General features: G+C 38.9%; 1 protein-coding gene across 5 annotated transcripts in view; it reads left to right on the top strand.

Moving 5' to 3' along the window:
• LOC126235925 (NAD(P) transhydrogenase, mitochondrial-like) overlaps nucleotides 1–25,738 on the top strand; it is a 227,995-nt gene that overhangs the window by 124,525 nt on the left and 77,732 nt on the right. Inside the window, exons 1-7 of one of the 5 annotated variants that reach the window (XM_049944885.1) lie at nucleotides 3,607–3,741; nucleotides 5,363–5,609; nucleotides 9,998–10,152; nucleotides 13,414–13,554; nucleotides 21,756–21,878; nucleotides 22,933–23,120; nucleotides 23,289–23,444. In XM_049944885.1, coding sequence (XP_049800842.1) covers nucleotides 5,377–5,609; nucleotides 9,998–10,152; nucleotides 13,414–13,554; nucleotides 21,756–21,878; nucleotides 22,933–23,120; nucleotides 23,289–23,444 — 996 coding nt within the window. In that variant the 5' untranslated portion in view covers nucleotides 3,607–3,741; nucleotides 5,363–5,376. Of the gene's footprint in view, nucleotides 1–3,606; nucleotides 3,742–3,901; nucleotides 4,003–5,362; nucleotides 5,610–9,997; nucleotides 10,153–13,413; nucleotides 13,555–21,755; nucleotides 21,879–22,932; nucleotides 23,121–23,288; nucleotides 23,445–25,738 lie in introns of those variants that run through there. The other 4 variants (XM_049944883.1, XM_049944886.1, XM_049944887.1 and 1 more) reach the window with 4 other exon arrangements.

Here is a 25,738-nt window from a genome sequence, read left to right as displayed (position 1 = left end):
CGAACTTTTCTTTTGTTTTCTTTACTGCTTGCTCAATATACAGATTGAGTAGCATCGGGGAGAGGCTAAAACTCTGTCTCACTCCCTTCCCAACCACTGCTTCCCTTTCATGTCCCTCGTCTCTTATAACTGCCATCTGCTTTCCATACAAATTGTAAATAGCCTTTCGCTCCCTGTATTTTACCCCTGCCACCTTCAGAATTTGAAAGAGAGTATTCCAGTTAACATTGTCAAAAGCTTTCTCTAAGTCTACAAATGCTAGAAACGTAGGTTTGCCTTTTCTTAATCTTTCTTCTAAGATAGGGCACTTCGTATACTGTCAATTACCGCTCTGTAAAATGATTGCTGCTAAGCCTTCGAGTGAGCACGAAACTCTTATTTTACCTTCACGGAGTTTTTGCGAGGTACACACAGGAGGGAGTAATCTATTGGTTGATTCTTCTAGGAACCCACCCGTCGTAATTTTAACAGTAAAACCACATCGTGATGCAAAATGCCTCACTTGTTGCGTCTGCCATCTACATGTACGTCTGTACTCTGCAAACAACTGTGAAGTGCATGCCAGAGGGTACGTCCCGTTGTACCATTTATTAGAGTTTTTTTTCCGCCACAATCACATATGGAGCGAGGGAGAACCATTGGTTAAATTCCTCCGTGCGTGCTGTAATTAATGTAACCTTGTCCTCGCGATCGCTTTGGGAGTGATATGTTGTGGGTTGTACTATGTTGCTAGAATCATCATTTCAAGAACTTTCTCAGGATAATTCACATCCATCTTCAAGAGTCTGCAGTTCAGTTTCTTCAGCATCTCTGTGATACTCTCCCATGTATCAGTCAAACTTGTGACCGTTCATGCTGCACTGTGTATATGTTCAACCTCCTCTGTCAGCGCTATTTGTTATGGGTCCCACACACCTGAGCAATATTCTAGGAGTAATTTCTAAGCAATCTCCTCTCTAAACTGATTGCTTTTTCCTGGTATTCTACCAGTAAACAGAAGTCTACCACCTGGTTCACCCACGACTGAGGCTACGTGATCACCCCATTTCACATTCTATATGATGTGTTATATCAAGGTATTTGTATGAGATAACCAATACCAACTGTGATTCCTTGCTATTGCACTCATTGGATATTACGTTTTTCCTTTTTGCAGAATGCACAATTTTACACTTCTGAACATTTAAAGCAAGTTGCACCACATTGAAATCTTATCAAGATCTGACTGAATATTTATGCAGCTCTTTTCAGACAGTACTTCGTTATTGGTAGCTGCATGATCTACAAATATCCTGTGGTTACTACTAACATTGGTCTGCAAGGTCATTAAGATACAACATGAACACAGCAGATGTCCCAACACACTTCCCTCTGGCACATCTGAAGCTGTTTTCATCCAAAATAATTTGTTACATCCTCCGTACAAAAAAAAAAAAATCTCAGTCTTGTCACAAATTTCGTTTGCTAGCCCATACAATTGTACTTTTGATAATAAGTGTGGATGTGGTACAGAGTCAAATGCTTTTTGGACAGCAAGAAATACTGCATTACTTGACTGCATTGATCCAAAGCTTTAAGTAGTATGTCATGTGAGAAAAGTGTGAGTTGGGTTTCATGTGATCGATATTTTCGGGCCGGCCGGTGTGGCCGTGCGGTTCTAGGCGCTTCAGTCTGGAACCGCGTGACCGCTACGGTCGCAGGTTCGAATCCTGCCTGGGGCATGGATGTGTGTTAAGTCCTTAGGTTAGTTAGGTTTAAGTAGTTCTAAGTTCTAGGGGACTGATGACCTCAGATGTTGAGTCCCATAGTGCTCAGAACCATTTGAACCATTTGATATTTTCGGAATCCCTTCTATTTGGCATCGAGGAAGTCATTCTGTTAGAGATACCACATAATGTTTAAGCTCCGGATATGTTCTAAGATTCTGCAACAAAAATTGAAGTTTCTTGCCTACTGTGACAAACGCACACTGTCCTTTCAATGTACACTTAAATTTTCCCCCAAAATCTCACTTCTGTCAGCTTAAGGTTTTAATCAGCTTTCTGTACCTAGTATTTTGTAAGTTTCGCTGCTTTTCAGGAGCACTTCAAACTCTGACAGTTTGTTGCGATTGCTTTGACAGTTGAATACCAGGATTTTTATACTAACGTCTATGGGGGGTGGGGCATTACTTTGGATCTTACACTAATATTTCCATGTCTTTGATAGCTGTCATTATTTGGCCTGGATGGCGAGTTACATAATCTAAAAAGCCCTTGTTTGTATTCCACACACATTCCACTATCTGGATAGCAGTCTCTGATGTGTATTGCAAACTTGTCGCATTTAGTGGAACCCTACAGTTCTCTACCCTATAGCACAAGTTTAGGAAGCCACAACTTAACCTGTCATAGAACCTTCAAAACCTCTGGTTTAGTCCTTCCACTCGACTTGGAACCAGAAGGCCATTATCATTACTGGGAACAATACAGCAAATTGTGACCTTCATTGAAACTCAACATGTGCAAGGCTTGTCTTCTCAACTTTGTCTGCCAACCACTGAAATGATGTAAGTATGACCTTGGAGCCTAGATGTCATGCATCATTTGTTTAAATGTGTGCCACAATCTGCAGTTGGCTGCACCCTCTTCCCTCAGATACTGTCAGAATAGCCTCTTCAACATGTAGAAAGAGCACCCTTCATCTCTCGCCCCTCCCCAGGCGTACAGATGAAGTACACTTGGTGTTCCGTCCTGTGCCCTTCTGCTATTTCCCTAAGGGGTAGAATTATTCATCACACATTTGAACTGCTGACGATTAATTGGATTGCCCTTCTGGAAGTCAAGGTACACAGCATCAACCTGGATGCTTGTATGTACTGTTTCAGTGTCTTGTGGATGGACAGAGTAAGGTGGGTTTTATACAATCCTTGTTTGTAGAAACCATGTTGATTCATAAAGAGGAGATTTTTGGTCTTCAGAAAGTCATAATTTGCTAGCACAACACGTTTCAAAATTGTACAACATACTGACATCAGTGATATAGGCTTATAGTTTTGTGTGTCTGTTTTGACATCCTTCTTGAAAACTGAGAAGACTTATGCTTTTTTCCTGTCACTAGACATGCTACATTCCTGCAGTGACCTATAGTAGATTGCTGCTAGAAGAGTAGCAAGTACTTTCGCATAATATGCTGTGGTCACTTATTTTTATATCCATCAGTTTGTTTGTGCAGAGATTTAAAGAAGGAACAGCAGTGCAATCTTCCTCATTGAAACAATTTTGCAAAAAGACATTTAGTATTTCAGTCTTCTCTTTGCCATCCTCTGTTTTGATGCCATTATAATCACAATGTTATAAATATGTGGTTGAATTTTGGCAGCCATGAGACATGGTTTTCACATGAAACATATCTTTTAATTTTTGCTACTTTCTGCTACATGAGTGATGTTTTACATATATTATTATTTTAGAGTAGATGTTTTGTAACACTTGAAAATGAAAACATTTATGGGGGCATGTGTTTTGCCTTGACATCTTCGGTAAAGTATTTTAAACTTGTTGACAGTTGTCAGATAACCTTAACATAGGTTATCAGCTGATGCAGTTTGGCTTTGCGCACATTCCTCTCTAGTGATGAGGAGTAGTAACATTGGATAAAGTATACAGTTTGTGAAGAATCATCCTTGGTGTAAACAGTGTGACTGTTGTTAGTAGAAAACAAGGAAGGAAACAGAGATCAGTGTGTACTGGAGTGTAGTAAGTAAGTCTATGAAAATTCTATGTAAAACACTGGGCTACTGTTGTGAACATGAAATCTGTGTGGTTCTCAGAAGTGATTGACTGATATAAATGTAGTGAAATAATGTTTTACAAAATATAATAGTCTGCTGGGAACACAGTAGCATAGTGCAGTGTAATGTTATACAGTTTGTGAAGAATCATCCTTGGTGTAAACAGTGTGACTGTTGTTAGTAGAAAACAAGGAAGGAAACAGAGATCAGTGTGTACTGGAGTGTAGTAAGTAAGTCTATGAAAATTCTATGTAAAACACTGGGCTACTGTTGTGAACATGAAATCTGTGTGGTTCTCAGAAGTGATTGACTGATATAAATGTAGTGAAATAATGTTTTACAAAATATAATAGTCTGCTGGGAACACAGTAGCATAGTGCAGTGTAATGTTACAAGAATGATTGGCTTCCTTTCATTTAATAAAAAGGAGATATATTTGCTTGATGGATTTATCATTTTAGATTTTCCTTTAGTCCCAAAATATATTTTAGAAAATGGATAGTGACAGCACAATAGACAAGCTGAAAGTATAACTATCTGCTTAATTTTTTAGGTTACATATTTTTTCTTTCATAAGAATATGATTGCTTCTAACTTACTTGGTTAGAAAAGCCCTGTGATCATAATGTCATAATTTTATCCTAATGATATGGCTTTCATTAAAAACTGTGAATGCTTGCATTAAAAATTGCAAAGAGTTTTTTTGTTTACTTATACTGAAATGAATCTGTTGCTTCAGTGCTTCATTTGCTAGATATCAGCTATGGAATTCTGTTGTTTTGGAATCAACTCTATGATGTATATGAATCGCTAGTTCAACTTCTGATTGTTACATGACTGACCTATAGATAGATATACTACAGCCACCTATGTATTGCTCTCACGGGGACAGTGAAGACAAAATTAGATTAATTATCATGTGCACAGAAGCTTTTAAACAGTGTTTCTTTCTGTCTCCATATGCAAATGGAAAGTGAAGAAACCATAATACAGGTACACTGTGAAGTTGCCTGTGCCATGCACTTCACAGTGATACAGTGATCTGCAGAGTAAGGATGCAGAATTAGATGTGGATGTTACATACAGTTCCATTAGCTTAAAAATCATTTGTTTGAAATGAAAGCCAACAGAAATTGAATTGAGCGCAATTGCTTAACACACTGTTAATAGCAGACGTGCCCGAAATTCCATATATTCATTACTCTATTATTATTATTATTATTATTATTATTTACTTATTTATTACCATAAAATTGTCATCATATATTGCTCATGTAGTATACATACCATAAAGTTGATTTAAAAAAATATGTAAAAGAGGATGTGAAGGCCTTAATCTTGCCAGGTAAAACAAATACATAAATAATAAATGCAGATATTATGGCAAAATAAATATTCTTGTAGGTATTTGAGAGTGAGCCCATGGCTGTGGAGGTAGGAATTTTTTCATTACTTTGAAGAATTACTCCCTTTAGTGTGTGTATCAATCATATAAGCTCAGTTGCATGGAAGTGGGTATAGTCAGAATAACATTCATTGATCTGAAACCATGTACTGACTGACTTTTGAATTTCTGTTTAACTGTTGCAGTGCAGGAGTAAGAGATGCGCCAGGGAGTGCTGAGAGTGTTAAACCATCCAGGCCCCAGGGGCCTGGCAATGCTACCACTGTGTTGTGGCATTACTCAGGCTCCCCCCTGCCATCTCTGGAAGCGTCTCTTCTCCAGCACCGGGCATCTGCTGGAAAAAGTTGCTGCACCTGCACCTCCAGTTCGTGGCACTCCATACAAGCAACTCAAAATAGGGGTTCCCAAAGAGATATGGCAGAATGAGAAGAGGTAGGGGAAAATTTTACTTTGACTCATTTAAAATTTGGCAGTACATTGTCTTCCGATTCAGTATCCTTGCAGTAAATTAAATTTTTGTTCAATGAAAGTGAGCAAAGTGGATAACTGCACGTTCTTGTAGAGGTCTCTTTAGAGATCTTGGTATTCTTACACTCCCTTTCCAGTATATTTACTCCCTGATGTATTTTTGTTACTGATAGTAAAAACCAGTTTCAACTGAATTGTGATTTGCACAACCACAGTAGACACAAAATAATTTTTATGTAGACTTTTGCCTCCTTTCTATGGTTCATAGTTGTGCTATATACTCTCATGCAAGATATTAAATGACTTCTCAGCTAACGTAAGCAAACAAAAAGGGGGTGGGGTTGGAAATCTATGTCGGTTCAAGAGAAAATTAAAAATATATCATAACAGCCATTCTACCTGCAAATTACCTGGTTATCTAGATTCAAGGACTGAAAATCCGTGTTAACTACAAAGGAAGTAGTATTATTCATTACCAAGGTGTTGACAGTAGTCGTATTGTAGGCAGACCTCTGTTGTTACTGACAGTGCTCTCTTTCTCAAAAGAAAGTTCAGAGATACGCTCACACTAAATATAATGCAGCAACAGCTACTGAAGTTACCAATATAGCTAATTTTTTATTTAACTATAAAACTACATTGTAATTAACATTACCTATGTTACAACTGTTTCCACATTGGCATCAGTTCATGGCTGCTGTAGTCTTCTAGCCTCCTTATAAGGGGCAATCAAATGAAAATGAAACAGATGGAAAAAGTAAGTAAACTGTTTATTATTGCAAAGGTAATTGGCTAATTGCCATAACGTTAATACATTTATCCCACTAAAAGGAATGATGGTCGATGTCTTCATGGAAAAAATGTTTGTATTTGCCTAAGGAACCATGTTTGTACCAAGCAAGCACCTCTTTGTCTGAAGCAAATCAGCGGGCATAAATGTCTTTCTTCAGAGATTCAAAAATAACTGAAATCACATGCGTAGAGATGGAACTTTCTGGAGGATGTGTAAGGGCTTCCCAGTGAAACTTTTGCAGCATAGTCAAAACATGTGGGTCCTCTGTAAAGCTCTTACACATGCTCCATACAGCCCTGATCTCTCTCCATGTGTGTTACATGTTTTTGGAGTCCTGAGGAATGACATCCATTGCGTCGATTTGCTATGGATGAAGAAGTGCACGCCTGGATTCAATCATGGTTGCATATGCAATTCCAAACATTTTTCCATGAAGTCACTGACCATCTTGTCTTACAGTGGGATGAATGTATTGAGTTATGGTAATTATCTTTGAACTAATAAACAGTTTACTTAAGTTTTCCATCTGTTTTGTTTCAATTTGATCATGCCTTATACTTTACTCTTGGTATCATTTGGAAGACGTCTGCCTTTCATAAACCAAGTGTGTCCATAACCCATAGATTGGCAAACTTTTTAAGTTCTCCAGCATTGTAAAGAAGTTTCTTTGCGGGCAGAAGAGTTGAGGCATACTCGTCCCCCAGAGAAAGAGCACTAGTAACAAATGTAAGCCACAGTCTTCTTTGAATGCTCCCAGTGTAATCAAGTAAATATTAATGTGATTGGATAGATAAAAAAATCTACTCACCAAGCAGTGTCAGGAGAACACACACACAAATAAAGGTTTTACTTATAAGCATAAGTAAAACCTTCTTTTATGTGTGTGTTCTTCCTTTTTTCTGTGTGCATTCTACTACTGCCACTTGGTGAGTAGATTTTTTTATGTATCCAATTACATTATATTTTCAAAAACTGGTTATATTTATTGTTACAAATAAGTATCAAGATATCAATAGAAGATAAACAACAGATATTTAACTTGACTGAGGAAGTAGCAGCTTTTTTATAAAGTTGCAGTTATTACTGTACGTTTAACGGGCACAGGCACAAATAGTGTTGAACAAAGTAGTTATAGCTTATTGTCAATACAACAAGCAGAGTAAGTTCTAAGATTTTCTTGTCTTTTTTTTTGACGTACACCATGACTCATTCCATGTACCTGAAGGTTCACCTTCATGCCTTCATGGTAGGATCAACAGAATATGGCAAATTAATTAATTAATGTAGGTCATTAAGAGCCTTCATTAGTACTCAGTTTGTGTGCGAGAGCAGTGAGAATTGTTTATGTTACTGTGCATGAGTGAAGATTATTGAATTAACTGGCAATTCTCTTTCAGATGAAGACATAATCTATTGAAAGTGCTAGTTCTGTGAGAGCATGGTGAAAACCTTTCATCTTGAGAGTGAAATACTGTTTTAGGTTCAAAATACACTTAAAAGTTTCTTTTTGGATCAGGGCAGTTTGCCCAACAATTTTCTAGCAAGTAGATTTCATCCTTGAAATGTGGTTGTGGAAGATTTGCAAAATGCCCTTCTGTTACTGCCATAAACTCTCCACAGGATTCAAAATGCATACCAGTTACAAATTTATTTAGATTCGGAGACAGGTGGCAGTCAGAGGATGTCAAACTGTTGAAGATGGTGGGTTTTTGTAACAGTTTGTCCTTAGTTTTTCCTTGCAAAGTACTTTTGTTGTCAGGTGCATTGTCCTCAAAAAATAAGTGCATTGTCCTCTTTTTCAATAGAGGTACCTTCTTACAACTTTTTCCCTGCTGGTCCAGAAGACTTGTGTAAAAATGAGTTGTTGTTTTACCCTCTATAGTAGGGGTATTCAACCTTCTTCGCCTACTGCCCACTTTTGTATCTCTGTTAGAATTAAAATTTTCTAACCACCATGTGGTTCCATAGTTGAGATGATTTATAACATAGTGAAGTAACTTCATTTTATAAACTTTATAAAGCAGAGTTACAACAAGTTAAAGCATATAATAATAATTACTAACCCAATACTTTGTCAAAATTTTATGAAACCATAATGAAATTTTTTAAAGAGGCCTTACTGCCTACAGCTTCCATTGAAAGCTGAAATACTTACCATTGGGTGGTAGGGACCAGGTTGATTACCACTGCTCTTGGAGGCATAATCTCATCAATAAGGAGAATATCTTTTGCATCCCAGAATAAATATGGGTGTAGTCTTTCAGGCAGGTGAAATTAACTTTTACTTCTTTAATGAAAGTCAGGCTGTGGTGAAAAATTAAAACAATGAATTACTAACGTTATCCTGCTTATAATCAGTATGTGTGATCACTGGCAATGTTAGCCATCTGCTGGGTGTTACAGAAAAATCTGTCTGCAATCACCCTATTTTGATAATGGATAAAGATTGAAAGATGGAAATGAAATATCCATTGAATCTCTACCACAACTGAATGATGGATAGTGTTACAGCTGAATTATGTTGTCCTTTAATCAGGAGAAACGCATAAATAAAGAAAATACAAAACACAGATGTATTGGCACGAAGGGAAAGCTGCTGCAAACCATTTCTGAACTCGGTGTGTATCCAGATTTGGAATTTAGGTTGACATTAATTTCCCTTCTGTATCTGGAGCACCAGATCTGAAGAGTACCTACTGTTTCTAAATAGCTTTGAGACTTAAATACAAATCTGCACACAAATATTTCCCAATTCTTCGACTTATATTGTAATGTGCAGGCTAAATATTAAGACATTAGATTAAACTGACTTGTCTTATATTACAGGTATATGCTCCATACATGATGTAATCAAATGGGACCATGTAACAGTCACTCAATCAACAGTTAACGCTTTTTTTCCTTTTCTTGTTCCATTTGAGCCTGTTCCTCTGGTTGAAGAGAGTTTTTTAATATGCTGTTCAAATATTGGTTTACAGCTTTAAAAAATGGACAGTTAATTCCATTAAGCCCCCCCTTCCTCCCAAAACTGCTCTACAGGAAATGTTTCGAATTGGCAATTTGTTTTAATTGGGTGAACATCTTCTGGGCAATATAAATCATCAATAAAGCAATTATTTACAAATGAAGGTTTTTGGCATAATGTAGAAACGTGTAGGATAGGCGTCTTTCTCATATATAGCTACATCTTGTATTTGTATTTCATATCAAGGAACTTCACACAAATGTGATTGTTGTGTTGATTTTTGTGAACCACAAGATGATCACTTCATCACCACTAGTCAATGAAAAGTATTATCCATAAAGCAACTTTAGTGGTTTTGTGATGACATTTTACAAAATCTCTAGAAGCTTGAGTGTTGCTGCAGTTCTTCCTGCCTCAGGAATAGGTGAATATTGTTGTATCCTGTACAGATGAGACACAAGTCTGAATTAATTTGTTGGAGCACTCTGTTATCTCATTTGACTGACACCAAGTTTAGAAATTATGAATGATGTTAGCATATGAGTATTTAAAACTTATCATTATATTTTATTGAATATCGGTTTATTTATGTAGAGTGGCCTTAACTCCAGCCGTGGCTGCTACTCTTGTCAAGAAGGGCTTCACTGTTCAAGTAGAAGAAGGAGCGGGTTCAGAAGCAAAGTTTCGTAATGATGATTATACACAAGCAGGAGCCAAAATAGTGGATAAAACAACTGCATTTCACTCAGGTATAGAAGTAGTTACAAATCTACTTTTTTGTGTCGTTTGTTAATGGTTACTAGATACAATATATTTATTAAGATGCTGTAGATAATAGGAAGTTATATTCTTTACATGTACAAAATTTCTCTAACAAAATCTCATCTTACTTTTGGTAGAAAATTGACATCAAAGAAAGGCAGTTGGGCAACAGTGTATAGTCATATGTACAGCAGTTTAATGCTATTTTACTCTGCTGCACAGTTGATGAAATGGGTACCTCAAGTTCAAGAATTTGATTCTGGCTCTAAGTTTAGTTTTTTATTTTATTTTTATCTAATTTTGATCTGCCCAATAAAGCTGCAGAATACACTATTTCGTAAATCATACATATCCTACAACTACAATTTTTTAACATTGAAAATAGGAATTTTTGGTCTGACATACCATAAATACTCATCAAGAGCAATAGTCAGTTACAGTTAATTACCTGTCATAGGGAATGAATAACTACAAAACTTATCATTGTGGTGATGTTAGACATACACACCCCATTTAGAAAGAAGCAGCCAATTGAGTGAAAGCTGAAAGACGCAAACATTTCATGATGATGATGATGATGATGATGATGATGATGATAAAAATAACAACATAGTTTGGTAACTACATGTGATGCAGGTTGCTATCCCTATGGGTGATGAATTCACTAAAGAAATCTAACGGGCAAGATACTTGGTACTAACCATTCAAACTAATGTCAGGAATTCATAATGGAAACTGGGTCCAGATGTAATTGAAGAAGTACTGTGAAACAATATACTCAGAAAACATTATTTGTATGGTTGCAGGGTAACTACCCAACATAAAAGAAGTAGGGCTAGAGCCAGGAGAAGAGGGTTGGTGTCAGCATTTTATTTTACATTGGGGGAAGGGGTGTAAGTGAAGAAAAGGAAAAGCTATACTGACAATAGAAAGGAAAAGATGGAGAGGTGGAGTGTGTGGATGGTTCAGATGGCTCTGAGCACTATAACATCTGAGGTCATCAGTCCCCTGGAGTGTGAGGAAGACAACAGAGTAAACATTTAAAGGCAAAATGCATCATGAAAAATATAAAAAAGAACTCTAATTTCTGTGTTGGTATTAAATAGTTGCACATATTTTGTGTAAGACCTGCTGCAATTGTAGTAGAATGATTAAGAATCAAACACTTGAACTTGGGACATACAGGGTAGCCGCACAGTCAGGGGCACCTTGCCATGGTTCGCACAGCTCCCCCTGTCAGAGGTTCGAATCCTCCCTTTGTGTGTGTGTGTGGGGGGGGGGGGGGGAGGAGGAGGAGATTAGTGTTTAACGTCCCGTCGACAACGAGGTCATTAGAGACAGAGCGCAAGCTCGGGTGAGGGAAGGATGGGGAAGGAAATCGGCCGTGCCCTTTCAAAGGCACCATCCCGGCATTTGCCTGAAGCGATTTAGGGAAATCACGGAAAACCTAAATCAGGATGGCCGGAGACGGGATTGAACCGCCGTCCTCCCGAATGCGAGTCCAGTGTGCTAACCACTGCGCCACCTTGCTCGGTTGTGTGTGTGTAATGCAAAACTCCACCCATTGCACTATCTGGACAGCACAGCTACAGAATATTGAATTGAGACACTTGTCATGCATGTGATTATGAAGGGAGACTGATGACCTCAGATGTTAAGTCCCATAGTGCTCAGAACCATTTGAACCATTTGATTATGATATTTTGTATTGCCGATCTTTGATGACAATTTTCTAACAAAATATGTGTGCTAAGAGATTTTGTAGTGACTTGTTTATGTTGCTTGAATACAAGGAATTGTGCTGTGATGTTAGAGTGCACAATTTCTGGTTTACCCTGTGTATAATGTAACAGATAAAATGAACATTATTTTCTTGGTTACTTGATGTCCTAGAAATGATGTAGTTTATGAAGGTGGGAAGACTGAATGGAGGACTTGTATCATGTGGCATAGCTCACTTAAAGTAAAATCTCTTTAAGATAAAGTAAAAAAAATAAGCTGATTGAAACCACATGTATAATTTAGAACAAAACTGTGATAGACAAGACCATTGAAATTTTTTGTTAAGTTGAAATAAATTTGCTGGCTGTGATTAACTCTGTGTCAGCTGTATTAGGTGCAGATATTCTACCTGTTGGTGAAATATGAAAATCTGTGCCAGACTGGGATGTGGCTTGGATTTTTTGCTTATTGCAAGTGGTGGTCTTACCATTAGGCTATCCATGTACACCTCCTGGACTGACCCAAACTTTTATATGTCACTCTGTCTACATCCTGAGAGTCACCTACATTCATCACTGAATGCTCACGGCTTAATTCTGTATTCCAGCATTAGTGAAAATAAGACTATGGGGAAACAAGATCTATGGACTATCATGTAGTTTGTGCCGGTATGTAATATTTACATTGATGGTGATTACCAGCTATTTGAAATAAGATAGAAATAACTTTTCTGAAGGTAAATAACTTTGTGGTAGCTGTATTAGGTGCAGGTGTTTTACATGTTAGTCTGGGAGGCATGCACGGATAGCTTAATGGTAAGGTGACTGCTCACGATGAAATCTGACCAGGCACAGATTTTCATATGTCACCAACAGGCAGAAGATCTGCAACTGATACACCTGACACCAAGTTACTTGCATTCAACTAATTTATTTCAGTTTTATTTCAAATGGCTGTCAATAATCTTTATTGTAAATGTTACTTGCTGAGGTAGGCACTGGTCAATTATAGGTCTAGATTCGCACAGTCTTATTCTCACTAATGCCAGAATATGTAATTAAGCACCAAGCATTCAGTGTAGGAGACTAAGGTATAGGGATGTCAAAAGTGTGAGATACGGAAGTTTGGGTCAGTATGGGGGTTGTGCATGGATAGCCTAATAGGCAAATGCTTGTGATAAGCAGGAAATCCAGGTTCAAGTCTTGGTCTGCCACAGATGTTCATATGTCACCAGTAGGTAGAACACCTGCAACTAATACAACTGATGAATGGAGCAAATTTATTTTGATCTAATTTCAAATGGCTGTCAATTGTCATCAATGTAAATTTTTCATTAAGGTTTGAGTACATTTTATTTAATGAAGAAATTATCAAGTTTGATTTAATTACTTTCAAATGTTGTAATTATCATTATTATTGTCATTGTTATTATTATTATTATTATTATTATTATTATTATTATTATTACAGATTAAATAGATTATTACAACTCGAAACTCAGAAGCTTGTGTGTGTTTAACTTTCAGATTTAGTATTGAAAGTGCGCCAACCCACTCTCACGGAAGTTCCAAACTTCAGGAATGGAACAACTCTTGTATCATTTATCTATCCTGGACAAAATAAAGAACTTGTTGATGCATTGGCTGCCAAGAAGATGAATGTTTTTGGTGTGTACTTCATAGTTACTTCAGTTTGCCATAGATATTTCCATATCTCAAGACCCTCTCCATAGGATCCCATGCAATATGACTAACTTTAATGTAATTAGAGTATCACAGCATTTTATGTTTAGACAATTGTTTCATAAAACAAAATATGCATAATGTAGTTGTGGGGACTGCATACATCTACATCTACATTTATACTCCGCAAGCCACCCAACGGTGTGTGGTGGAGGGCACTTTACTTGCCACTGTCATTACCTCCCTTTCCTGTTCCAGTTGCGTATGGTTTGCGGGAAGAATGACTGCCGGAAAGCCTCTGTGAGCGCTCGAATCTCTCTAATTTTACCTTTGTGATCTCCTCAGGAGGTATAAGTAGGAGGAAGCAATATATTCGATACCTCATCCAGAAATGCACCCTCTCGAAACCTGGACAGCAAGCTACACCGCGATGCAGAGTGCCTCTCTTGCAGAGTCTGCCACTTGAGTTTGCTAAACGTCTCCATAATGCTATCACGCTTACCAAATAAGCCTGTGATGAAAACGTGCTGCTCCTCTTTGAATCCTCTCTATCTCCTCTGTCAACCCGACCTGGTACGGATCCCACGCTGATGAGCAATACTCAGGTATAGGTCGAACGAGTGTTTTGTAAGCCACCTCCTTTGTTGATGGACTATTCTAAGGACTCTCCCAATGAATCTCAACCTGGCACCTGCCTTACCAACAATTAATTTTATGTGATCATTCCACTTCAAATCATTCCGTACGCATACTCCAAGATATTTTACAGAAGTAACTGCTACCAGTGTTTGTTCCGCTAACATACACTCCTGGAAATGGAAAAAAGAACACATTGACACCGGTGTGTCAGACCCACCATACTTGCTCCGGACACTGCGAGAGGGCTGTACAAGCAATGATCACACGCACGGCACAGCGGACACACCAGGAACCGCGGTGTTGGCCGTCGAATGGCGCTAGCTGCGCAGCATTTGTACACCGCCGCCGTCAGTGTGAGCCAGTTTGCCGTGGCATATGGAGCTCCATCGCAGTCTTTAACACTGGTAGCATGCCGCGACAGCATGGACGTGAACCGTATGTGCAGTTGACGGACTTTGAGCGAGGGCGTATAGTGGGCATGCGGGAGGCCGGGTGGACGTACCGCCGAATTGCTCAACACGTGGGGCGTGAGGTCTCCACAGTACATCGATGTTGTCGCCAGTGGTCGGCGGAAGGTGCACGTGCCCGTCGACCTGGGACCGGACCGCAGCGACGCACGGATGCACGCCAAGACCGTAGGATCCTACGCAGTGCCGTAGGGGACCGCACCGCCACTTCCCAGCAAATTAGGGACACTGTTGCTCCTGGGGTATCGGCGAGAACCATTCGCAACCGTCTCCATGAAGCTGGGCTACGGTCCCGCACACCGTTAGGCCGTCTTCCGCTCACGCCCCAACATCGTGCAGCCCACCTCCAGTGGTGTCGCGACAGGCGTGAATGGAGGGACGAATGGAGACGTGTCGTCTTCAGCGATGAGAGTCGCTTCTGCCTTGGTGCCAATGATGGTTGTATGCGTGTTAGGCGCCATGCAGGTGAGCGCCACAATCAGGACTGCATACGACCGAGGCACACAGGGCCAACACCCGGCATCATGGTGTGGGGAGCGATCTCCTACACTGGCCGTACACCACTGGTGATCGTCGAGGGGACACTGAATAGTGCATGGTACATCCAAACCGTCATCGAACCCATCGTTCTACCATTCCTAGACCGGCAAGGGAACTTGCTGTTCCAACAGGACAATGCACGTCCCGTGCCACCCAACGTGCTCTAGAAGGTGTAAGTCAACTACCCTGGCCAGCAAGATCTCCGGATCTGTCCCCCATTGAGCATGTTTGGGACTGGATGAAGCGTCGTCTCACGCGGTCTGCACGTCCAGCACGAACGCTGGTCCAACTGAGGCGCCAGGTGGAAATGGCATGGCAAGCCGTTCCACAGGACTACATCCAGCATCTCTACGATCGTCTCCATGGGAGAATAGCAGCCTGCATTGCTGCGAAAGGTGGATATACACTGTACTAATGCCGACATTGTGCATGCTCTGTTGCCTGTGTCTATGTGCCTGTGGTTCTGTCAGTGTGATCATGTGATGTATCTGACCCCAGGAATGTGTCAATAAAGTTTCCCCTTCCTGGGACAATGAATTCACGGTGTTCTTATTTCAATTTCCAGGAGTGTATAATCATACAATAAAGGATCTGTGAGGACTGTGAAGCAGTCAAAAAACATTTCAAATATACAGCCTCGGATGTCTACCTGAAGCAGATTAATACAGACATTCTTTGCTTCCACCAGTCTGAGTCTGATTATTGTATTGTAAACATGTGTTTTAGCTTGTGCAGTGTTATTTGCAATGAAGTGGCTTTTGTCAACCATCTTTTGCGTACCTCTGTTAACCTCCCTACCCAGATAACTACATAGTTGTTGCACATATGGATGTTAAAAATACTTATTGTGATTGCAGTTTTGAAGGTTTGTAATTTTCAAGCATAGTGGCACATGAGAACATAGTAACCAGTAGTAAGAATTCAAATGTGTATGGTGGAATAAGTATATCCACTCTTCCTCACACCATGTTAGCATGAGCCATGATGCTAGCACAGTAACAGCTATCAGCTTCTGTAAAAATAAAAACTATAGCCACAATATACAGTATACAGCATACAGCATACAAGCTGTAGCTGAGTGGTCAGTTCGACAGAATGTCAATCCTAAGTTCCCGGGTTCGATTCTCGGCTGGGTCGGAGATTTTTTCCTCTCAGGGACTGGGTGTTGTGTTGTTCTAATCATCATCATTTCATCCCCATCGATGCGCAAGTTGCCGAATGGGCATCAAATCGAAAGACTTGCACCCTGTGAACAGTCTACCCGACAGGAGGCCCTAGTCACACGACATTTACATTTATATTTTTAGCTGATTTCTGTTACTGTGGTTGCCAAATGGCTCTTGCTTACATGGTATGTGGAAGAGCCAGTATACTTATACCATCATGCAACTATATTCCAGAATGTCATACCTTAACATTCTAGTGTGGAGCTTTACATCCCACTATGCTTGAAAGTGACAAAATGTCAAAATAGTAGTCACAAGAAATATTATAACCAGCTGTGAGTGAAATGACTTGGCCCAATAATTACATTAAGGCCATGGACCCAGTACTCATAAAAAGTCTTGAAAATTTGCAGAAATTATGAGCAGCAAAGTCGGATCTGTTATGAAATACACCATGTAAATCAGGTATGCAGGTAGCACCTAATTTGTAAACAAAAAAATGTAAATTCAAATCTGTTAGTCACTTCTCTCACATAGTCCCAAAATAATTTCCTTGTTTAGAAGATATGGATCTTTGACTTTATAATGATTATTCTTAGCAATTTAGGAAATATGACGCATGCAGTATGTAGCTTAAAATGGGATGCATAAGGATCCCAGTAAAAAGATAAGGTCTTAGTCAGGATATGAATATTGTCCTAATTCATTGGATTGGAGAATATACATACAGTGCTCTGACAGCATATATTTATTTGGCTGAAGAGGGCAGGTATGCCACCAATATCTGATGCCTTGTTGTCGTTTAATGTGTGGGGTTTGTTTTATGTAACATTGACCACTTCAAACTAATTTTTTTAAGATTCATGCACATGTTAGTAAGGTCATTCCTCAATACACTGAAAGACTACTGTCTTTGGTGACGGATGGAAGATCAATTCAAATAGATTTGATATTTCTTTATAGTTATGTTATTTAAGTAAACTACCCCACATAAGGAAGTAAGTATTTTTTGTACTCTTTGTATTGCTGTAGCTAATCTTGCATTCTGTCATAGAGAACTTGCTTGAATTAATGTCGATTGTAAGTGTGTCAGTTCATCCAGAAGTTTTGTACTAGCTTGTTCTGGAGATTGTTATTGTTGGGCACAACATGGGACTTGTGAATCAATGTTCAAAGAATTTCGTTGTAAATGACCTTGGCAACTGGGTGCCTTCACTTGTAAATCCATACTGCTATGGGAAAGTTTACAGTAAAAATAATGTCCTAAAGACCAATGTGCTCCCCCTGAACCACACACAAAAGCAGCAGACTTCCAGTTTTCTCACGTTACATGGTAAATTTAATATTCTTATGGACAGACCGCCTTCAGGAAAATTAAAGGGACCTTCAGAGAAAAGAGAAACACCTCTATGAATATCAAGAGCTGAGATTAAAAACCAGTCCTAAGTAAAGAAGGGAAAGCAAAATAGTGGAAGTGTATATAGAGCTTCTATACAAGGGAGATATACTTCAGGGCATTATTATAGAGATGGAAGAGCTCATAGTTGAAAATGAAATGGGAGATGTGATGCAGCTGAAGAATTTGACAGAGCACTGAAAGACCTAATTCAAAACAAGGCCCTGGGAGTAGACAACATTCCATTAGAAATACTGATAGCCTTGGGAGAGCCAGCCATGACAAAACCCTTCTATCTGGTGAGCAAGATGTATGAGACAGGTGAAATACCCACAGACTTCAAGAAGAATATAATAATTCCAATCCCAAAGAAAGCAGGAGCTGACAGGTGTGAAAATTACCAAACTATCAATTTAATAAGTGGACATTGCAAAGTACTAACATGAATTCTTTACAGATGAATGGAAAAAATGGTAGAAGCCGACCTTGGGGAAGATCTGTTTGGATTACGTAGAAATGTTGGAACTTGCGAGGCAAAACTGACCCTATGACTTATCTTAGAAGATAGGTTAAGAAAAGGCAAACCTATGTTTCTAGTGTTTGTAGACTTAGAGAAAGCTTTTGACAATGTTGACTGCAATACTGTCATTCAAATTCTGAAGGTGGCAGGGATAAAATACAGGGAGCAAAAGGCTATTTACAGTTTGTACAGAAACCAGATGACAGTCTTAAGAGTTGAGGGGCACGAAAGGGAAGCAGGAAGCAGTGGTTGAGAAGGGAGTGAGACAGGGTTGTAGCCTATCCCTGATGTTATTCAATCTGTATATTGAGCAAGCAGTAAAGGAAACAAAAGAAAAATTTGGAGTGGAAATTAAAATCCATGGAGAAGAAATAAAAACTTTGAGGTTTGCCAACGACCTTGTAATTCTGTCAGAGACAGCAAAGGACCTGGAAGAGCAGCTGAACAGAATGGACATTGTCTTGAAAGGAGGATATAAGATGAACATCAACAAAAGCAAAAAGAGGGTAATGGAATGTAGTGGAATTAAATCAGGTGATACTGAAGTGATCAGATTAGGAAATGAGACACTTAAAGTACTAGATGAGTTTTGCTTTATGGGGAGCTAAGTAATTGATGACTCTCTAAGTAGGGAGGCTATGCCAAGGAAAGCGTTTCTGAAGAAAAGAAATTTGCTATCATTGAGTATAGATTTAAGTGTCAGGAAGTCTTTCTTGAAAGTATTTGTATTGAGTGAAGCCATGTATGGAAGTGAAATGAAATGTGGACGATAACTAGTTTAGAGAAGAAGACAACAGAAGCTTTCAAAGTGTGGTGATACAGAAGAATGATGAAGATTAGTTGGGTAGATCATGTAAGTAATGAGGGGATACTGAAGAGAACTGGGGAGAAGAGGATTCGTGGTACAACTTGACTAGAAGAAGGGATCTGTTGGTAGGACATGTTCTGAGGCATCAAGGGTCACCAACTTAGTACTGGATTGAGGTGTGGAGTGTAAAAATCGTAGAGGGAGACCAAGAGATGAATACACTAAGCAGATTCAGAAGGATGTAGGTTGCAGTAGGTATTCGGAGATGAGGCGGCTTGCACAGGACGGAGTAGTATGGAGAGTTGCAACAAACAAGTGTAGTACACAGTGGAGGGTACCTTGTCCCACTGCTAGTCACTTCCTTTCATGTTCCACTCGCAAACAGAGTAAAGGAAAAGTGACTATCTATATGCCTCTGTAATTGCCATAAGTTCTCTTATGTTCCTGTCCCTTATGCAAGATGTATGTTGGTGGCAGTAGAATCGTGCTACAGTCAGCTTCAGATGCTGGTCCTCTAAATATTCTCAACAGTATTCTATGAAAAGAACATTGTCATCCCTCCAGGCATTCCAATTTGAGTTTACAAAATGTCTCTGTAACGCCTACATGCTGTCCAAATGTACCAATACGAAATCTAGCAGCCTGCCTCAGAATTGCTTCAGTGTCTTTCTTTAGTCTGACCTGCTGGAGATTACAAACACTCAAATACTAACATCTTTATATGAGATTTTCCATCACCTATATGGTCCACATCCTTCATTGTTTTGTCCGTTTTGTTAGCTATCACTTACATCTGTCATCTAAACACTTTCTCGTCTTCAGTGTTTTACATATAGGCTTCCCTCTGACAACCATGCCTCCATCCTTGCTACCCTCCCTGTTTTCCTTTCTCTGTTGCTTCATGACCTGGGTTATGAGTAACTGAATCCACTTTCCCTTCTTCCCTTTCTTTCCCCTCTCTCCTCCCTGATGAAGGAACATTTGTTCCGAAAGCTAGGAACGTAAATTTTCGGTTCTGTTTTTTGTGTATCTATCGGCTGTACTGAGCTGAGGTAAGTACTGGCCAGCCCCTCTATCTCTTTGTTAGTATTTGTTTCACATCTTTATATGAGATTTTCCATTAATCATTACAAACACTCAAGCAATGCTCATGAATGGGTCACCCTAGTGTTCTATACACAGCCTTCAGATGATACCCTTGTCTCTGATGAACACTCACAATTGAGGACAACGTACTGGAGTCTATCAATTAAGAAGTCTCCAGACCACTGTCTTATCTGGGAACCTATTCCATATGCTTTTACCTTCATTAACAGTCTGCAGTGGAGCACTGTCAAGTGTTTTCCAGAAATACGCAATTTGCCTGTTGCCTTTCACTCATGGTTGGCAGGATATCATGTGAGTTGCATGTGAGTCATGCTTTATGAACCCATGCTGATTTGTGGACACAAGCATTTTCATTTTTTGCTTTTCTTTGTAAATTGGAGTGGTGTCCCATGTTTATTATAAAATTATTTTCTTCGTAATGCAATTCATATGGTTTCTTCAGCAAACTGGGTGAATATTTTGAATCTTGAGTTGTTAATACTCTAATGTTTTGCAATGACAGATATTCCAGGATGCAAACAATAAAAAAAAGAGAGAGAAAGAGAGGTGATCCCTTACTTATAGTTGATTGATATATGATGAATCTTTATGCAGTTACATGCATGTATGTGTATCAGATAATTCATCTGTAGTGAGTGGTTAACTTTCTTCAGTTTTAGTGTTTAATAATAAAATTGTTATTAATTATCCTCAGTAGTAACTAACTGTGGCACATAGAACTAGTTTGAAAAATGAATATCAGTTAGTACACTAAATGTGCCACACTGCTCGAAAACAATTACACAATTTTTCGTTCACTGACTTGCCTCCTACTTTCACCTCTGTTTTCCTTAAATTAAAATATTAATGACTTCTCTAATTCACCCATTTTTCTTCATCAATTCTTCAAATCCTTATCATTAGATTTTAATTGTAATAGCTTCATTTTAAGCAATCAACTGGACCTCTGAAAAGCTGCACATTTACTGTTTTCTTTATTTGTATGTTGTGCTTGTATCTTGATTGACTATTCATTTTTTTATCCTCAGCTTTTACCTTTCTCACTTTCACATTTATTTGTGCTACCTCACTTTTCTTCTTGGGTGAAAAATGTTAATAAACTCTACATATTGCATGAGACATAATTGCTGCCAGAATATACCTTCAGGAGGCAAAATCTGTAGTACTGCCAACAGACAAACATAAAAATCTTCTCTACAGGTGAGTCGCTCACATCCTGAGGTATGAATGACCTGCTCTTACTTTTAATGTTCCACAACCTATCCCCCTCTCCTTGCTGAGGAATGAACTAATGATTCTGAAAGCTAGAAGAGTGGCACTACACATCTCATATAGTGAGGGTAATTGATAGCCTTTACGTCTCATTTTTTATAAGTTTCCTCAATTGAATTTTCATTTGATACCATCTATATTTAGAATATATTTCATGTGTTTCCATTATTAATGTAGCCAGCTGTGATTTCTTGTTCCTTTGTTATATATGTGGAAACAGTTATGAGACCGTTGGTGACACAATAGTTACATTTTCCTATTGCTGTTTAAGGAATGGATTGTGTTCCTCGGATATCGAGAGCTCAAGTGTTTGATGCTCTTAGCTCTATGGCAAATGTCGCAGGTTACAGAGCTGTAATTGAAGCTGCAAATAATTTTGGACGATTTTTCACAGGTACTTTTGCGTTATTATTACACTTTCAAGTTTTGGATTTTCTTGTGTGTCCTGTGTTTCTTTTTAATTTTGTTTCTTTACAACTTTTATTGTGTGCAACTACTATTTACAACTATGGAAATACTCTCAGAGCAGAAGTAAAACACAAAATTTGAAAATAAAACTTTGGTTAGTAAACAAGTGAAGAACAGGTATGGGCAGTCATGAGAAAGAAAAATTCATGTATCAGTATACTGATTGAGCCATTTGCATATTAGATACCATACTATAACTGCAGGGTAGTATCTAAGGCTCCATTCATAACAACTATTTTGAAAGTTAAGAACTCGTGGTCTGAAAGTGGCACACACAATAAGGACAAATATTAGAAAACACAAATGGGACAACTCATTTTCATGTGTATTGTGGAGTTATAAACAATTAATAAAATGATAGCATACCATTCCCCTTATTGATTGATGAATTGCAAATAAGCTCATATGAGGTAATTATTTTATTCAGACTTGAGGGGAATTAATTTCAAGCAAAAAACTGAAAGACGTTGATGGTGCAGTAAGTAAAAGAAAGAACAAAGGAAATATTGAAATAAATTTACACATGGGTCTATTCATTTGTTGCAAAATTAGAATATTTTTAAATTAAAGCAGAATACAACTGGATAATGAAATAATTAACTGGCCATGTTAATGATATTTAAGAAGAAATTGTCATTTAATATGTATCAGTTCTGGAAGGTTCTCAAAATTCCCTATGTTTGTATATTCTGTAATATTCAGTGTTTGTATAAACAGCTGCCCTCTCCATCCAGGTGTTCAGTTCGGTTTTATTCTAGCTGTACATTCGTGTTTGTAATAAACATGATTTTATTGCTAAATGTTGTACTACCCTGCTTCCAAATTTGGACTTTATTTTGATTATAGTGTGACAGTATGTGTTTTTAAATTATTATTATTATTATTATTATTATTATTAATATTATTATTAATTTGACGAAAGTAAATTATTGTGATTGTATTGTGTCAATAACACATGAATTTTCTTTTCATAATTTAAGGTCAGATAACAGCAGCAGGTAAGGTACCACCTGCTAAGATCCTCGTGATAGGAGGTGGTGTAGCAGGCTTGGCAGCCATTGGACAGGCAAAGAACATGGGTGCAATAGTTCGTGCCTTTGACACACGATCAGCTGTTAAGGAACAAGTGGAGTCTATGGGAGCTGAATTTCTGGAAATTTCCATTAAGGTGGAGTTACACATTTAAATTCTAACTCTCTTCAGTTTCCATTCAGTTACTGATATATTTTGATATGGAACAAAATAGTCATTTAGTTTTATGACTGTTTTCAAAATACTGGACTTCATTTACTAATGCAACATCTCATTTGGAATTTTTTCCTCATTTTCCATGCAGGAAGAAGGCGAAGGTGCTGGTGGCTACAGCAAGGAAATGTCAAAAGAATTCATTGAGGCAGAACATGCATTGTTTGCCAGACAGGCACGAGAAGTAGATGTTATCATAACTACAGCACTGATTCCTGGGAAGAAAGCACCTTTGCTAATTCTTAAGGTTAGTAAAAAATTTGTAAAATTGTACTCTGATAATTTTTTGGAACAAAATATCTGAATGTTCATTTATAGTGGGAAAGTTGTGTTAGAATGTATGTAATTTTAGGAGTAAAGAATACCACACACCGAATAGTGGCAGAGTTTAGTCTTTGACAGGTGCACAGAAGAGAAAGAAAACTTACTGGCTTTCAGTCAATCCTTTCTTGAGTTAGAATAACCCCTCCACACACACACACACACACACACACACACACACACACACAGAGAGAGAGAGAGAGAGAGAGAGAGAGAGAGAGAGAGAGAGAATATGAGAGTATTGAACACGTAACTCAACTCAGTTTGTAAAGAGAGATGGGAAGCTAATAATCATTGGGGGGGGGGGGGGAGGAGGAGGGAATGCTGTGGTAGGAAGCAACATAGAACACGGAGATAAAGGAAAATATCAGCTCATTAATAAGAATGAGAAAGGAGAAATCACCTTGAGTTCTGCAATAAATATTTCAGCTGGTAACAACAGATGCACAGTTCGAGAGTCACAAGATGAGGAATACTTGGAAAAGGCTTATAGATGGAAAGATATCAGATGGATTACATCATGGTAAAACGGAGATTCCAAAATTAAATAATGGACTGTAAGGCATACCAGGAGCACTCAGATCATGATTGAAGTATGACGAAGTGTAGGCTGAAGTTTAAGGGAATGGTCAGGAAGACTCAGTACGTAAAGAAGTGGGATATTAAAACTTTGGGGAATGATGATGGGTGTCTGAAGTTATGTTAACCTGTAGTTACTATGCTAATGAATATTATGGTGAGCAGTTCTGTTGAATAGCAAAAAATGGCAATCACAGAAGTTGGACCAACATGTACAATATTATGAAAAGGATAGTTGCTACTCATCATATAGTGGAGATAGTGGAGAGACAGTGAGTGGGGGAGAGGTGGGGGGGGGGGGGATAGCAGGAAAGGAGAGGAGTAAAAAATGCTTGGGTGGAATAGAGGGCTGTTTAGTGCTGGAATGGGAACAGGGAAGGGGCTGATGGGTGATGAAAATGACTAACAAACCTTCGTTAGTCATTGTCATCACAGTCCTTTCTACCGTCTCCCTCTTCTGATTTTCTGTCTCCCAATCCCTATCCACACTACCATGTTGTTGCCCACTAAACACAACTCTGTCTGCACCAGAGCTGGTTTACCAATGCCACATTCCTAACTTTTGCACTTGCTACCTCTACCTCCCAGTGATCCTTCCCTCCAACCCTTCTTCAGCCTCTACTTTCCACTCTGTCCTCATTGCCTGTGTTCCATAGCTGGCACTGTACTTATCAGTGTACTAGCTTTGACCTCCTACTCTTTGATGCCTCCCTCTCCATCTTTCTTTCTTCACATCCTAACACTGAGTGAAATAGCACAGTTGTCAGCACACTGAACTCGCATTTGGTAGGACGACGGTTCAAACCTGCATCTGGCCATCCAGATTTAGGTTTTCCATAATTGCCCTAAATCCCTCCAGGCAAATAGCAGGATGGTTCCTTTGAAAGGGCACGCCCAATTTCCTTCCCCATCCTTGATACAATAAGAGCTTGTGCTCCTTCTCTAATGACCTTTACGTCAAGGGGAAGTTAATCCCAATCTTCCTTCCTTACTTGCCCTCACAACAAATGGATTCCTCTACGTCTACATTCTTCCCAAGAAACTTTATGGTGGATGAGAGAGGGTACTTCTGGTACTACTAGCTTCACTCCCCCCCCAGCCCTCCCCAAATCAGTGTGGTAATTTGAGAAATAAGGTGAAAGGAGGTAATATTTTGCCTCTCTCTTACTGGAATGTTCACTCACAGAATTTTAACAGCAAATCTCTCTGTGCTGCACAGCTCCTCTCTTATAACATCTGCCACTGGAAGTGGTGGAGCATGTCTGTAACACTCTTGCAGTGACCAAAACAACCAAGTGATTAAAAACTTCTTTGTTGGCTCCTCTCTCTCACTCTCTCTCTCTCTCCCTCTTTCTCTCTCTCTCTCTCTCTGTGTGTGTGTGTGTGTGTGTGTGTGTGTCTTTCTTTCACTCTCTTTTCTATTAATGCAACTTGGTAATGGTCAAAGACTGATGAACTTGAGAGCAGGTGAAACAAGTGTTTTTTAAGCCACTTCTTTTGTGCAAATATGGTTCTTGGGTGAGACATGAGGTGTCGTCGTGAAAATTCCACAATACTTCATCGACACAGCTGCTGACATCTTCAGGTGCACCACATCTTGAGATGGAGGAGGAGGAGGAGGAGTGGTAGGAGGAGGAGTGT

The sequence above is a fragment of the Schistocerca nitens genome, chromosome 2 (assembly GCF_023898315.1).
Source record: "Schistocerca nitens isolate TAMUIC-IGC-003100 chromosome 2, iqSchNite1.1, whole genome shotgun sequence".
In the NCBI taxonomy this organism is placed as follows: Eukaryota; Metazoa; Arthropoda; class Insecta; order Orthoptera; family Acrididae; genus Schistocerca; species Schistocerca nitens.
Note: the sequence above shows the minus strand (reverse complement) of the source record. Positions and strands in the feature narration are given on the sequence as shown.